This window comes from Hyla sarda, chromosome 5, assembly GCF_029499605.1.
Source record: "Hyla sarda isolate aHylSar1 chromosome 5, aHylSar1.hap1, whole genome shotgun sequence".
NCBI classification, from domain to species: Eukaryota; Metazoa; Chordata; class Amphibia; order Anura; family Hylidae; genus Hyla; species Hyla sarda.
Window position 1 is genome coordinate 169,624,175 of NC_079193.1, and position 15,310 is coordinate 169,639,484.

The 15,310-nt window shown below is 45.9% G+C and overlaps 1 protein-coding gene across 2 annotated transcripts in view; it reads right to left on the bottom strand.

The window, feature by feature from the left end:
- The window catches only part of MARCHF6 (membrane associated ring-CH-type finger 6), a 122,043-nt gene that overhangs the window by 64,607 nt on the left and 42,126 nt on the right, over window positions 1-15,310 (bottom strand). For both annotated transcript variants that reach the window (XM_056520704.1, XM_056520703.1), the window contains exons 13-14: window positions 8,239-8,307; window positions 1,803-1,877 (exon numbers count right to left, since the gene is read on the bottom strand). In XM_056520704.1, coding sequence (XP_056376679.1) covers window positions 1,803-1,877; window positions 8,239-8,307 — 144 coding nt within the window. The remainder of the gene's footprint in view (window positions 1-1,802; window positions 1,878-8,238; window positions 8,308-15,310) is intronic.

The window sequence follows — 15,310 nt, forward strand, 5'->3', positions numbered from 1 at the left end:
TTTTGACCTATACACAGAATACTGCAGGTATAAACAATATTTCCTGTCCAACTCCATTAACCAGGTCCTAATCTGGGTTTTAGATGTGACCAAAGTTGGACAAATGTTTATCATAATCTGTGCAGATAGAAAGTTGACCAATCAGATCAGAAAAAAAAGATTCTGCAGGTCCCCTATCATCCCTTACACTTGCAGTATGGTATGTGATGACATACATTTCATAACATCCTGCTTCCTGAGACTAACAAAGTCGCCTCCAGCACACTCCTTATGTAAAGGTCTGACACTCATTGCAGTATCCACACACAGTATTATAATGAAGGATACCCAGTTAACAGATTCACTAATAGTCAGAGGAGGTACAAAAACCCAAATCTCTCTGAAATGGGGAGGGCTCATATTCCTAAAATAAAAAGTTCCCTAGACTCTGGCACCCTAAAAAGATATTAAAAAGTCATAGGGGGATTTTTATAAAAAACCTGTGCAGAAATGGGGAGCCAAGCCTAAGGGTCATTTTTATAAAAAAATAAATAAATACCTGCGCAGTTGCGGAGCTTAGTCATAGGGGGATTTTTATAAAAACGTGCTTCATTTGGGGGTAAGGGGCCGAATTCATAAAATAAGAACAACCCTAGACTCAGTGTGCACTAAGCTTTAAGGGAATATTAAAAGTCAAAGTTTGTGGAGGCCACAGGTCCTCTTTAACATTTTCTACTATAGGGACATACAAATGCTTCTTCAGTTAGTACAATGGCAATGTACATACATACCAGTATTCTAGTATGTAACTGTGCCAGTCTCTTAGCTCTAAGAGCTCCAGCCACCACCATCTAAGACAAACTGGTCTCGAGAGTAAAGGCCTGCTCAGCCAATCGCCAACTGGTGATTGGTGGAGCAGGCCATCACTGCAGAGACCAGTTTGTCTTGGAAGGTGGGGGCCGGAGTGCTACAAAGTAAGAGACAGGCTTTATTCTGGCGATCACGAGAGGAAGGGGCATATTGGTGTGTGCCCCAGTGGTCAGACCACTGCAATCAGACACCTATTCCCATGTGGACATAGGATGTTTTGGAGTACCCCTCTAAGAACTGTCATAAAATAAAACACAAGGGGGGGGGGGGTAATAAAACTGTCAAGCAGTAAATCTGTTTGTTACCCCTGGCAACCAACAACCGATCTGCTTTTAAAATAGATTTTCTACTAGACAGTTTTTGATTGATTATCTCCTTCAGTATGTTATAGTATATTTTAAATACCAATAAATTTAGAAAATAAATGACGTTTAACCTTAAGGACACAGCCCTTTTTGGCCAATTTTTTTTGGCGTTTTCATGTTTTCCTCCGCTCCTTTTCAGAGGCATAAATCTTATTTTTCCACCTACAGACCCATATCAGGTCTGTTTTTTGCATGACCAATTGTACTTACCCTACTTCACCATTTCAGCTTATTATACCCCCGTAAGCAAGTCACGGCCGTATGATAAACTCCACTGAACTACATGTAACATTTACTTTAACTTTAGATGCTCTGATCGGCATGGATCACGGTGTCTAAAGGGTTAAACGAAGGGTAGCTGACACTCACGGCTATGAAGCGACCGCAGCTCCTGCACCCGCTTCAAAATTACTTAACGCTTCAGGGCATACATTTCTGTCCTGGTGCATTAAGTCCCGGATGCCCAGGGCGTTAAGATATGCCCTGTATCCTTAACAGGTTAAAAGCTATATGTAAATAACACAAGATTTTTTTTTTTTTTTTAAATGTTTTAAGAGTTTAACTGCCTTGAATAGTTAAAATACTTACCAATGAACAAATGTCTAACCACCAACCACAAATGAGGGGGAAAACACCAATCTCTACAACAACCAGTAAGGAAACCTTTAAGAGAGACAGAAAAGTGATAGATTACAAACTTTATTGTTTTATATTGTTTTGATAAACAAAGTTTAAATACACATTTGTACTAGGGTACGTGTCCACTTGTGTTCTTTTATGTATCATTTTGTTATCTACTACAGTTCTGATGTTTGCATAGTATAACTGAATACATGTGGGACAAACTGAAAAAAAAAAAAAAAATCTGTTTTCTATTAATTTTGCCATCAGAATGATTAAGCTGGAAGTGAAATGAAAACAATGTTTAACCCCTTCATGACCCAGCCCATTTTCACCTTCATGACCTGGGCATTTTTTGAAAATCTGACCACTGTCACTTTAAACATTAATAACTTTGGAATGCTTTTACTTATTCTGATTCCGAGATTGTTTTTTCGTGACATATTCTACTTTATGTTATTGGTAAAATTTCACTGATATTTGTATCCTTTCTTGGTAAAAAATCTAAAAATTTCATGAAAATGTAGAAAATTTTGCATTTTTCTAACTTTGAAAGTCTCTGCTTGAAAGGAAAATGGATATTCCAAATAAATTACATATTGATTCACATATACAATATGTCTACTTTGTGTTTGCATAAAAAAGTTGACATGTATTTACTTTTGGAAGACATCAGAGGGCTTCAAAGTTCCGCAGCAATTTTCCAATTTTTCTCAAGATTTTCAAAATCGTAATTTTTCAGGGCCCAGTTCAGGTTGGAAGTGGATTTTAAGGGTCTTCATATTAGAAATACCCCATAAATTACCCCATTATAAAAACTGCACCCCCCAAAGTATTCAAAATGACATTCAGTAAGTGTTTTAACCATTTAGGTGTTTCACAGGAATAGCAGCAAAGTGAAGGAGAAAATTCTAAATCTTCATTTTTTACACTCGCATTTTCTTGTAGACCCAATTTTTGAATTTTTACAAGGGGTAAAAGGAGAGAAATCACCCTAAAATTTGTAACCCAATTTCTCTCGAGTAAGGAAATACCTCATATGCGTATGTAAAGTGTTCGGCGGGCGCAGTAGAGGGCTCAGAAGGGAAGGAGCGACAATGGGATTTTGGAGAGTGAGTTTTTCTGAAAGGGTTTTTGGGGGGCATGTCCCATTTAGGAAGCCCCTATGGTGCCAGAACAGTGGACCCCCCCCACATGTGACCCCATTTTGGAAACTATACCCCTCATGGAATTTAATAAGGGGTGCAGTGAGCATTTACACCCCACTGGCGTTTGACAGATATTTGAAACAGTGGACTGTGCAAATCAAAAATTTTATTTTTCATTTTCACAGACCACTGTTCCAAAAATCTGTTATACGCCAGTGGGGTGTAAATTCTCACTGCACCCCTTATTACATTCCGTGAGGGGTGTAGTTTCCAAAATGGGGTCACATATGGATATTTATTGTTTTGCGTTTGTCAGAACTGCTGTAACAATCAGCCACCCCTGTGCAAATCGCCTCAAATGTACATGGCGCACTCTCCCTTCTGGGCCTTGTTGTGCGCCCCCAGAGCACTTTGCGCCCACATATGGGGCATCTCCGTAGTCGGGAGAAATTGCGTTACAAATTTTGGGGGTCTTTTTTCCCTTTTACCTCTTGTGAAAATGAAAAGTATAGGGCAACACCAGCATGTCAGTGTAAAAAATTAATTTTTTTACACTAACATGCTGGTGTAGACCCCAACTTCACCTTTTCATAAGGGGTTAAAGAAGAAAAAGCCCCCCAAAATTTGTAAGGCAATTTCTCCCGAGTACGGCGATACCCCATATGTGTCCCAAAACTGTTGCCCTGAAATACGACAGGGCTCCAAAGTGAGAGAGCGCCATGCGCATTTGAGGCCTGAATTAGGGATTTGCATAGGGGTGGACATAGGGGTATTCTATGCCAATGATTCCCAAACAGGGTGCCTCCAGCTGTTGCAAAACTCCCAGCATGCCTGGACAGTCAATGGCTATCCGGCAATACTGGGAGTTATTATTTTGCAACAGCTGGAGGCTCCGTTTTGGAAACAGTAGCGTACCAGACGTTTTTCATTTTTTGGGGGGAGGGGGGCTGTGTAGGGGTATGTGTATATGTAGTGTTTTTTACTTTTTATTTTAGGTTAGTGTTAGTGTAGTGTAGTGTTTTTAGGGTACAGTCACATGGGCAGAGGTTCACAGCAAGTTTGCCGCTGGAAGTTTGAGCTGCAGCGCAAAATTTGCGCCATCTCAAACTTGCAGCACTCACTGTAAACCTCCGCCCATGTGAGTGTACCCTGTACATTCACAGTAGGGGGAGGGGACAAATATCCAGCTGTTGCAAACTCCGAGCATGCCCTTTGGCTGTCCGTGCATGCTGGGAGTTGTAGTTTTGCAAGAGCTGGAGGAACACTGGTTTGGAAACACTAAGTTAAGTAATAAACTTTCAAGTGTTTTGCAACCAAACTTAGTGTTTCCAAACCAGTGTGCCTCCAGCTGTTGCAAAACTACAACTCCCAGCATGCATGGTCTGTCAGTGCCTCCAGCTGTTGCAATTGTTGCAAAACTATAACTCCCAGCATGCACTGAGGTAGGAAACGGACAATGTTTCCCAACTAGTGTGCCTCCAGTTGTTGCAAAACTACAACTCCCAGCATGCCCAGACTGCCCAGGCATGCTGGAAGTTGTAGTTCGGCAATATCTGAAGGATCAGATGTTGCCGAACTACAACTTTCAGCATGCTTGGGCAGTCTGGGCATGCTGGGAGTTGTAGCTTTGCAACATCTGGAGGTCCACAGTTTGGAGACCACTGTATAATGGTCTCCAATCTGTGCTCTTCCAGATGTTAGAGAACTACAACTCCCAGCATGCCTGGACAGACTGAGCATGCTGAGATTTGTAGTTTTGCAACATCTGGAAGAGCACAGATTGGAGACCATTATACAGTGGTCTCCAAACTGTGGGCCTCCAGATGTTGCAAAACTACAACTCCCAGCATGCCCAGAAAGCCAAAGGCTGTCTGGGCATGCTGGGAGTTGCAGTTTTGAAACTCCCAGAGGCAGCAGTGAGATCGCTTTACGGCGATCTCACTGCTGCCAATGAAGATGCCGCACTGCTGCTGCAAACTCACCTCCGGGACGCAGCGCAGCCGGGACCGCATGGAGGATGCCGGGACCGGTCGGGACACCGCTCGGACGGGTAAGTGACGCCGGGGAACGGGTCAGGGACACTTAGCAGAGCGGTGTGTGTCCAGATCCCCATGTTCGGGACTCACACACCGCACTGCTAAGTATTTCATAGCGAAACGCTGCTATCAGCTAGTCAGATTTGACCAGCTGATAGCAGCGATCGCTGGGGGGGGGTGGGGGATGAAACCCCCCGTGGTCGCACGGTAAGATGGCTGGCTATCAGTGATAGCCACCATCTTTCCGGGCGCTGCGGGATGCCGCGAGTAGCGGCAGTAATGTTCATGACGTACCTGTATGTCATGGGTCGGGAACACCTTGCCACCCATGACGTACAGGTATGTCATAGGTCGGGAAGGGGTTAACAAACAAAAAACAGCTTAAATAGAAAAAAAATCTGAAAATGATTGTTAAACATAAAATGAATAATTTTGATCACTATTTAGTTAATGTTATAAATAAAAAATGTTCTTCAAAGGAGTTACCTAGCCTTTTAAATGGAACCTTTCAGCACACTTAGGACATAAAAGCAAGGGCATGGCATTATAAAAGTTCTAATAAGGTTTCCTACCATGTGTTTGTTGCAGAAAGTAAGTGGTGTAAGTGGTGTAAATGGGAAAAAAAAATAATAATAAAGAAATACATTTTTTTTTTATCCAGCACACAGAGTATGCTATTGAATGCTAAGTAGTCATCTGGGCAGAATCTAAGCAGCAACTATTTACGGGTGTCTGCCTGGAATCATGCTCTTCAGGTAAGATTGACAAGTAAATAGGATTCTACATCACTTACTGCTGGGACATTGAATCCTCTTTGCCAATCACACATGGAGAGCACGACTAAAGAGAGTCGTGACTAGTTACGGCTAAGGTTCTTCTCTGATGATTACTTTTTTTTAGTAGTTCTCTTGTGTCAGATTAAAAGTATTTTTTCAGCAATTTACAACGCTCACTTCCTGCAACAATCACATGGTAGGAAAACTTAAGAGGTCCATCACACCCTGCCCTTGAGTTTATGCACTAAAATATGCTGATGGGTTCATTTTAAAACTGATGACCTATCATTAGGATAAGCAATAAAAATATTAAATCAATAGAGGTGTGACTACATTTAGTTTACATTAGTTTCAGTGAGTCTCAAACATTCACACTGCTGAACATTTAAAACAGTTTTGAGAGTTGCCCCTCCCCCCCCCCTTCCCCCCCAAATCTAATATTGCTGGTATGTCCTAAGAAGAGACCATCCATTTAAAAAAGTTGGATAACCCTAAAGCAGTGATGGCAAACCTGTGGCACGCCGAGCCCCCTCTGTGGGCACACGGCCACAGTGGCGTATCAAGGGGGGGGGGGGGGGAGACCTGTGTTACTCACAAGGGGGTGCCATGACCGAGTCACCCTCCCATCCAGGGCCAAACTGGCCATCGGGCACACAGGCCATCGGTGGGCCGGGCCGTCCTCCTGCCCTGTACAGTAACACGAGCCGGCTCACCTGTAAATGCTCCGCCCCCAAATAATAGCCAGAACAGCTACGCGCGGCCGTCGCGTAATGACGCTTGCTCACATCAAGCTCCCAGAATTCAAGGGCTGGCGTCACTACGTCCAGACGCCGGCCCTAGGTATTCTGAGAGTGTGACGTGTCCGAGCGTCATTACGCGGCAGCCGGCCGATGCACGTAGCTGTGCTGGCTCTTATCTGGGGGAAGGTGCTGCCCTGAATCCCCGGCAACTACAAAAGGTACCAGCCGGGGGGTGGGGGTTGTCTAATCTGAGGGTACTACCTACCTACTGGGGGGGGGGGGGGTGGAGGTGTCTGTCCAATCTGGGGCCCCTACCTGCCTACTAGGGGGTTAATCTGGGGCTCCTACCTGCCCTACTGGGGGGGTAATCTGGGGCTTCTACCTGCCTACTGGGGGGGGGGGGGCGGGTTTTTAATCTGGGGGTACTACCTGCTTACTTGGGGGGGGTTAATCTGGGGGTACTACCTGCCTACTTGCGGGGTTAATCTGGTGGTACTACCTGCCTACTGGGGGGGTTTAATCTGGGGGTACTACCTGCCTACTGGGGGGTCTAATTCTGATTTAATTGCGGTGCTGGCACTTTGAGGGGAAAAAAAGTTGCCATGCATTACGGTTTGGGCACTCTGGCTCAAAAAGGTTCGCCATCACTGGCCTAAAGTCTAGGGTCCCACTTAGCATATATGCTACTACATATTTTTCATACCTATTGAAGTCAATGAGTAGCAAAATCGGCTGCAAAAAATATGCAGTGTATATGCTACATGTGACCAAACCCTTACCAGTCAGATCCCACAAAAAACAAACAAGCAAAAAACCTGTTATACAGTATGTTACTCAGTACCTCATCCTGATTATGTACATGTAGTTTTTATGTATCTATCGCCCATATTTCACTGAAAAATAGCATATTACATCTGTTCAATGTGTTTTCCATCTTGTCAAAAGGAGGGGGTGTGTCCCTTTGCACTGTGATGACTCCTCCTCCTCCCTCACTGCTCTCAAGAGTGAGCCTGGCAGGCCTGCTCTGTAACCCTTTCCTCTCTGGTTTCATGCTGTATACACACACACACACACACACACACACATAATGATTATTGGAGATATCCCGTACTCTAACAAACATAACATGGTGAGTATATCATTTACATCTTCCTAAATTAGTGCAAAAGTTTAGTGCTAAAAGTATTTCATTCATGTACATCATCCTTTGCCAGTTCTGTAATGCTGGGAATTGTAGTTTTGGAATAGTTGGAGGTACAGTGATTGCAGCTTTGTTGCCTTTAGTTGTGTGTCTACAGCTATTGCAAAACTACAACTCCCAGCATGCCCAGATATCCTTTGACTGTGCAGGCATGCTTGGAGTTGTAGTTTTGCAACAGCTGGAGGCACATGTTTGGCAAGACTCACTGTGTTACAGCAGTGTTGATGCAGGCTGTGTTCCCCCTGCAGCCTTGTCAATCAGCCATCTCGTGTCCATGACCCTTGGACATGCTCATGCTGCTGTGGGACTCAAGTGTCCCAGAAGGTATAGGGACCTTTAATGGTGGGATTTTCCAACATTTTTTTAAGACGCATATTAGAAAAAAGTATTGTTTTGCCAATAAGTACAACATATAAAAAGTTTTTATATCTGACAGTGTCCATTTAAAAAGAAACAAATGTGCAAAGACCTTCATACAGCAAAGAAAAGATTTATTAGTTACCTTCACAACTATGTAGCATATGCCCAGTATACGTCTTGATCGCTGAAACTTCACAACTGCTGCTAAACTCTGGAATTAGGTCTTCAGAAAAATTTACGTATGACAGGCTATATAGTTGAGCAATAACAAACGAACAAACACCCCTTGGTATAGTTTTTTTGGTTTTATGTTTGGGACACTAGGGTCATCTGGACCCATAATGATTTTGTACACTTGTGGTTCCTTTATGTGCATTTATTTTAGTTATGGATATTGGCTGAGGTGAACCTACAATATTCATATGACTGTGCCTTCAGTTTCCTTGTCACTTAGGTCTTATTTATTTTGCCTTTAAAATTAATAAATACATTTTGAACCATTAAAAAAAAAAAAAAAAAAAAATTGACATATTTGAGGAGTCAAACGTTTTGATCGGCTGCCATCACAGTGCTGAAAAATAAAATAAAAAATCATCTGCAAATTACAGTCTAACCTGCATACAGATTCACAGGGCAAATCCAAGCCGAGACTGAAGTTTTCACTACTTTTTAATTGCATTTTTTTTCAAACAAGACTGAATAAAGAACTGCCACAAAAGCTGCATAATTCTTCCTAAAAACAATACACATGAAACCACCCTCAGAAAGTTTCTTATATCAAGACGTCAGTAGCTGTTTTCGAGTGGGTTGATAAGTCTCTATGCAGTGTTTTTATTTATTCAAGGGGCTTCAGGCAACCAGAATTTTTAAGGGAATCGGCCAGCTCAAGGTCATGCTCAGGGATCAAGTATCAAAAAAGCTGTTCGAGCTGCAGGACACCCACCTCCTCCCTCCTTGCCTGATATATGTGCACGCTCAGTGCTAAAAGATAAGGCCTGAATGTCAATCATCCAAGACAGGGGGATTGGGGGAGGTATCCTTCCTGCGGGTGACACAGCCTCCTTGACACTTGAGACTAAATTTCATTAAAAAATATATATACAGTGACCCCCCGACTTATGATGGCCCAGACATATGATCATTTCAACATATGATGGCCTCTCAGAGCCCATCGTATGTTGAAGGCAGCATCGACATATGATGCTGCTGTGTGTCGGGGCCATCGTACAAACAGCTATCTGACAGCGCTGACAACTTCAGCAACTGACAGTTGTTTAATGTGCCCCGTTCTGCCTCTTGTTACTCACATGCTGTCCTGCTAACTCACGCAGGCTTCCACTATGAGCTCCGTGTAAGCCCCGCCCCCAGTGCAGCTATAGCCAATAGCCTGCAGCATCTTGCTGCAGGCATCAAATGAGCTGCTGGCTGCCCTCCCCTTCTTTTCCTATGGAGCTGTAGTTGGCAGGATCATAATGGAGGACATTCTGTCCCCCCTGAAGGTATTTAAAGAACTGTACAGTACTGTATGCGATGTCACACATCACATACAATACATATACACACTATACACCCCATACATCAATGTTTCCCTATCAGTGTGCATCCAGCTGTTGCAAAACTATAACTCCCAGCATGCCCAGACAGTCAATGGCTGTACATGCATGCTGGGAGTTGTAGCTGTGCAACAGCTGGAGGCACCCTGGTTTGTTAAACACTGCCCATACACTCCACATACAATGGTCATCCCAGAACCAATTAGCAGTTTCCCATAGAGATATGTATTCAACATACAATGGTTCAGAGGCCCCAGAACCAATTACCATTTTTACATAGACATATGTACTCGACATATGATGGTTCTCCAATTAATATCATATGTTGAGGGACCACTGTATGTGTATGTATATATATATATATATACACACACATACACACATAATACAAAGATACATTTATAAAAATTGGAGTGGTTTTGTTTTACTCCTTAGGGACAAATTCCATTTGTATCTTGAGGACACTCCTTGCTTCCGAGAATCAAAACTTTTTTTTATCTACAGAGCCATATGAGGGCTTGTTGCAAGACCAATTGCACTTTGTAATGACACCTTTCATTTTACCATAAAATGTACAGCAAAACCAAAAAATGATTACTTAGGAGGGTGGGGGTGGTGCAATGAAAAAGGAGTTTTTTTACTTACCATAAAATCTCTTTCCCGTAGCCTTCATTGGGGGACACAGAGACCATGGGTATTATGCTGCTGTCCACTAGGAGGCTGACACTAGGCAAAAAAAGAAGTTGGCTCCTCCCAGCAGGATATACCCGCCCACAGGCACAGAGGTAATCAGTTTTGTCACAAAGCAGTAGGAGAAGCAAACCCACAAAAGGAGAAAACGTCCGAAGGACATCAAAAGTAATAACAGGCAAAAAACAACCTGACCAGGTAACCGTAAATGGGTGGGTGCTGTGTCACTCAATGAAGACTGAGAAAGAGATTTTACGGTGAGTACAAAAAAATCTGCTCTTCTCGGTCACCTTATTGGGGAACACAGAGACCATGGGACGTCCCAAAGCAGTCCCTGGGATGGGAAAAGGAATCACCAGAGAAGGGAAGGTTAGGCCAGAGACTGAGTCATAACCATTCGCCCAAGAAGGTTGACAAGGCTCAGAGGAAACCCGGAAACCGGCAAGCAACCACCCGGAAGCCCCCGCAAAACATGACGGGCGAGGTTGGACCCAAAAAGTAAGGAACTGTGCAGGGACTGGAGTCCGACAGGCAACCAAATAAGACAACAAATGGTCGCCCTGGAGGCCCGCTGGGCCGAATAGGTCCTGGCAGGAGAACAGAAAACACCTCTGATAAAAAGACGCTGGACTACCAATGCCTGGCCAAAACGCAGAAGAGAGAAAGGTAAGAGAACCCCTAATGCAGAGATTCATCCAAGTAAGGCAAACATGGCAAGGAAATGCCAATCCCAGAAAAGAAGCGCGCCGGAGAAGCTGGAAGGGAGAGCCGACAGGAGTCCAACCACAACCATAGGGCAGAGGCGGAGAAGAGAGAGAACGAGAAAAAAACAGCTGAGCACACCCATCAAGAAGGTGGATACAAGAGCCGCTAGAATGGGACAAAGAGAAAAATAAAGCAAAATTCATCAACAGTCCCGAGCGCCCGAAGAAACCGGCATGTAAGAAGGCTAGGGGAGACGCACCTACCGACCACCCAAATCAAGAGAGGCAGACTCAACTCCTCAATCTTAAGGCCACCTCACAAAAAAACAGGAGGAAGGGAGAACCCAAGAGTATGCCGCATAGCCAAGAGAGCGATAAGGTGGACTATGCCTATATGTCCCGACTGGGCAACCAGGACGACTGGCAGGCCCCCTAACCTGAGACTCTACTATCTGGGCCCCTCCCTGGAGGGAGAAGGAGCAATGCAAATAGACCATAGGGAAGGAGCAGAGCCATCCAGAACACCGGAGCCGTCGCCCAGAGAAAAAGAGGATCCCAGATCCAGGAAGAAATGGAGGTTCCCAGGAGTCCCAAACCAGGAGAGGCAGAGTGAACACTCCGGCTGACGAGCACCTAGGCCGGGGCAGGAAAGGCCTCAAGAGTAAGGCCTAGAGACACTGTAAGCAGAAGATTGCTGGAGTGTAAGAGCAGAGAACAGCAGAGCATTCACATCCAGAAGGAAGCACAAGGACCACCAGGATGGCTTCCAAGCAAGACATACCCCGACAGGGAGAGAGAGGGCAGTGCAAGGGGCTGGAGTAGCCAGGGTATGGACCTGGCAAGAACGGTAAAGGAGGAGAGCATATTTAAAAGAAGAAAAACTACTACAAGAGGACAGTTTTAAATTAGAGGGGAAAAGGTTTAAAAGTATTATCAGGAAACTTGTGTAATAAAACTTCAAGTTTATTCCATAGTAATATGCAGTCTTTTCAGCCTACATAGAGGCCTTACTCATACTCTCTCGGTCATCCAGTCCGTTCCGACCATTGGAGTCCCCTGCTTGATCAGCCTTGTCTATCCCCTAGTCTCTTGTGTCTCGAGTGCTGGGTGGCGCGGTGACCTCTGGAGTGGCGGTGCCTTTTTCTTTTCCCCACTATTCTTCCCTAGGGTTAGTCACTCTTCCCTGGCAGCCCTGGAGTCGTTCTGGTCCCTCTCCATCTGTAGTTTGCCTTTTCAGGCTCTCCTTGCCTTGGGCTCTTTTCCGGGTGGCATTTCCGTGCCTTTCGCTCTGGGGTGGTTCTTCCTGATACTTCCACCATACTGGGGGTTCTTGTTTCTGGCCTTGGCGAGTTTCCGGTCCGGCTCATCCCTGCCTTTTCTCTACAGAGGCAGCCTTTGATCACCACTCCATGTCCTAACATAGAAACATAGAATGTATCGGCAGATAGGAACCATTTGGCCCATCTAGTCTGCCCAATAATCTGAATCCTATCAATAGTGCCAGGCCCTATCTTTTATGAAGGATAACCTTATGCTTATCCCATGCATGTTTAAACTCCTTCACTGTATTTGCAGCAACCATCTCTGCAGAAAGGCTATTACATGCATCCACTACTCTCTCAGTAAAGTGATTCTTCCTGGCTTGACATCCTTATTCTGCTGCCGGATGACTGAGAGAGTAACAACCCAGAAGGACAGTCACCGAGAGGAAGACAGTGGGGACCCAGTGAGATGTCAACCCAACCAAAGCAACAAGGCGAGGTAAAGACATTACCAGGGTGCGGGAGGGTGCTCACCTAGACTGGAGGGCAAGCACAGAACAATGGACACACTCCAAAAAAGGAGGAGTGACTTGCCACAGCCGAGACTGTCGAGGAACCCCGGGGAGCCAAAGACACCAAGAAAAAAAAGACTTCAAAAGGAAGGCCTAGAGACACTCTAAGCAGAAGATCCCCACCCAGAAAAAGGAGAGAAAACAGGAATTTCCCCGGCAGGACCAAAAAGTGCCCGAAAGAATGTCAATGTAAAAGCTAGGACAGCAACAGGTGCAACTAAGCCAATCCAGCAGAACTATGAGGGCAGGAGCGGAATAAAGAAAACCTCCGATACTGGGAGATCGGAGGACAACGGCTGCAAAAGCAAAGGCAGGAAATGTACAAGGGCCACACAACCCCTTAAAAGACGGGGAAAGCGCGAGTGCTGAACCCCTAAGCCGGTAGCGGCAGGGTTCAACAAGATGGATGAAGCAGCCACAGGAGGAAGCATAGAAGACCGACAGCACTCCGCCTAGAAGAAGAGGAAGAATGCAAAGACCGCCCGTGTAACAGCGGAAACCCACCAAACTCCACCCAAACTTCAGGGGAGCGAGTGAAGACGTAAGAGCAATGACAGGCATCCTAAAGTAGGCAATAGTAGTGCGTATCCGGACCACTAATATACCCTTACCATAAAAGGAAAAATGAGACAGAAAATAGCTGGAGCAGAAGGCCTACCTAGCCCACTACGCGCCTCCCCTGGGGTGGAGAATGGAAACCCTGGACGAGCCAGAGGTGGAACCGGCTAAACCTTGACATGAAGGTACCTCAGCAATGGAGAGACACTGCAAACAACTCCACCCATAAGGAGGGAAAAACATCTAGAGCAGGCTCCCCGCCACCGGCCCTGTGCTGTGTAGGCTACAGCAGGAAACACGCGAACCACTGGCACAGGAAGGCCAATGATATCCCTCCTCCTCCATCAACCTGGGTGCATGAAGGAACACCCTCCAGACAACACCCACATGCCATGATGCACCAGGACTGCAGGCATAGACATCACTTCCTCCATGGACATTGCAGAGGGTTTATTAACAAAAGTCAACTCTGACCTATAACAGGGTACCGAAGCAGCAACCGCGGGTATGGCAGACGTCGCCACCTCTATGGATGGTGTAGAGGATCCATGGTACATCGGTCAACTCTCACTCACAGTGGAGTACCGGAATAACAGCTATGGCAGACAAACCAACCTCCATGGATGGTGAAGCGGGGTCCATTGTACAGCGGTCAACTCTCACTCATAGTGGAGTACCGAAAAAGCAGCTGCGGCAGACAACCAAACCTCTATGGATGGCGTAGAGGGTCCATTGTATCGTGGTCAACTCTCACACACCGTGAAGTACCGGAATAGCAGCTGCGCCAGACGGCATGTCCTCCATCGGCGTTGGAGAGAACCACGACTACCCACGAGGAGTCCGCAAAGAGTCTGTTCCCCATTTAGGGGCACCCCTTTAGTCACTTCACCCAGAAGTGGGATGGGACATTGGGACTGCAGTCGCGAACATGGCGAACGCTGTAAGGGTGGCCGGTGGAGAAGAGAACAGGCTTAATGACAATATTGACTTCCTGAAGATGTGGTCCTTGGAGGGATCTGAACCCAGGACCCCAGCATTGCAAGCCAACAGTGTAAACCACCCTTGGCGAGCAACTCTGGTTACAGTACCCAATTCCGAATCGCTGGCATAACTGCACACCCCAGCGAAAATGACCAATCGGGTACAAGGGAAAGCTGGGAAAACCAGAAAGAGAGGTTACTCAGGAACAGGGGCGAGAAGCACCTAGTGTGGACTCTAGGGCCACAGCCTATTTGCGCATAAGGGTAAAATGCACAAGGCTTGCGCTGCAAACACAAGCAAAAGCTAAACATTCCAATATGTGAGGTGCACCGAGCACCGGGGTTGGTTGGTTGGAAGGAATAGCTAGTGGGGAAAAAGATCCCCTTAACTCACCGACCAGGACCACCCAGGAGAGCGGGGGGAGTGGAGACCTCCTGCCCCAGAAACACGGGGCAGCAAGCAGAGTCTTCAGGAGCAGTTATGAAAAAACGTGGCCAGGACACTGAGTGCGGCAATGGCTGCGGTGAGGGGGTGGGGGGCGCGGGTTGTGCCATCCACAAGGCGCCGGAGGCCAGGAGGGGACCGGCCCAGCACAGCCATGTGTAATGGCGGATGAGGAGCTGTGCACTATAGAGAAGGGGGACCCAAGGGAGAGAGAAAGGGGGGAACTGAAGTTCATACTCACCCGCGGACTCCATCTTCTCATACTCTCTTGAAGTCTTCATTCAGCTAAAGGCCATGCTGCATAACGCCAAGCTGCCATAGTGAGGCGGGCAGGGGCAAGTCGGGGACCCGGACCCAGGGTACTACCGCCAGGTGCTGACTGTTGATGAGAAGGGGTTGACGGCCCATACATCTATGCACTGTGCCTCTTTGTCGCATGTGGGAAATCAG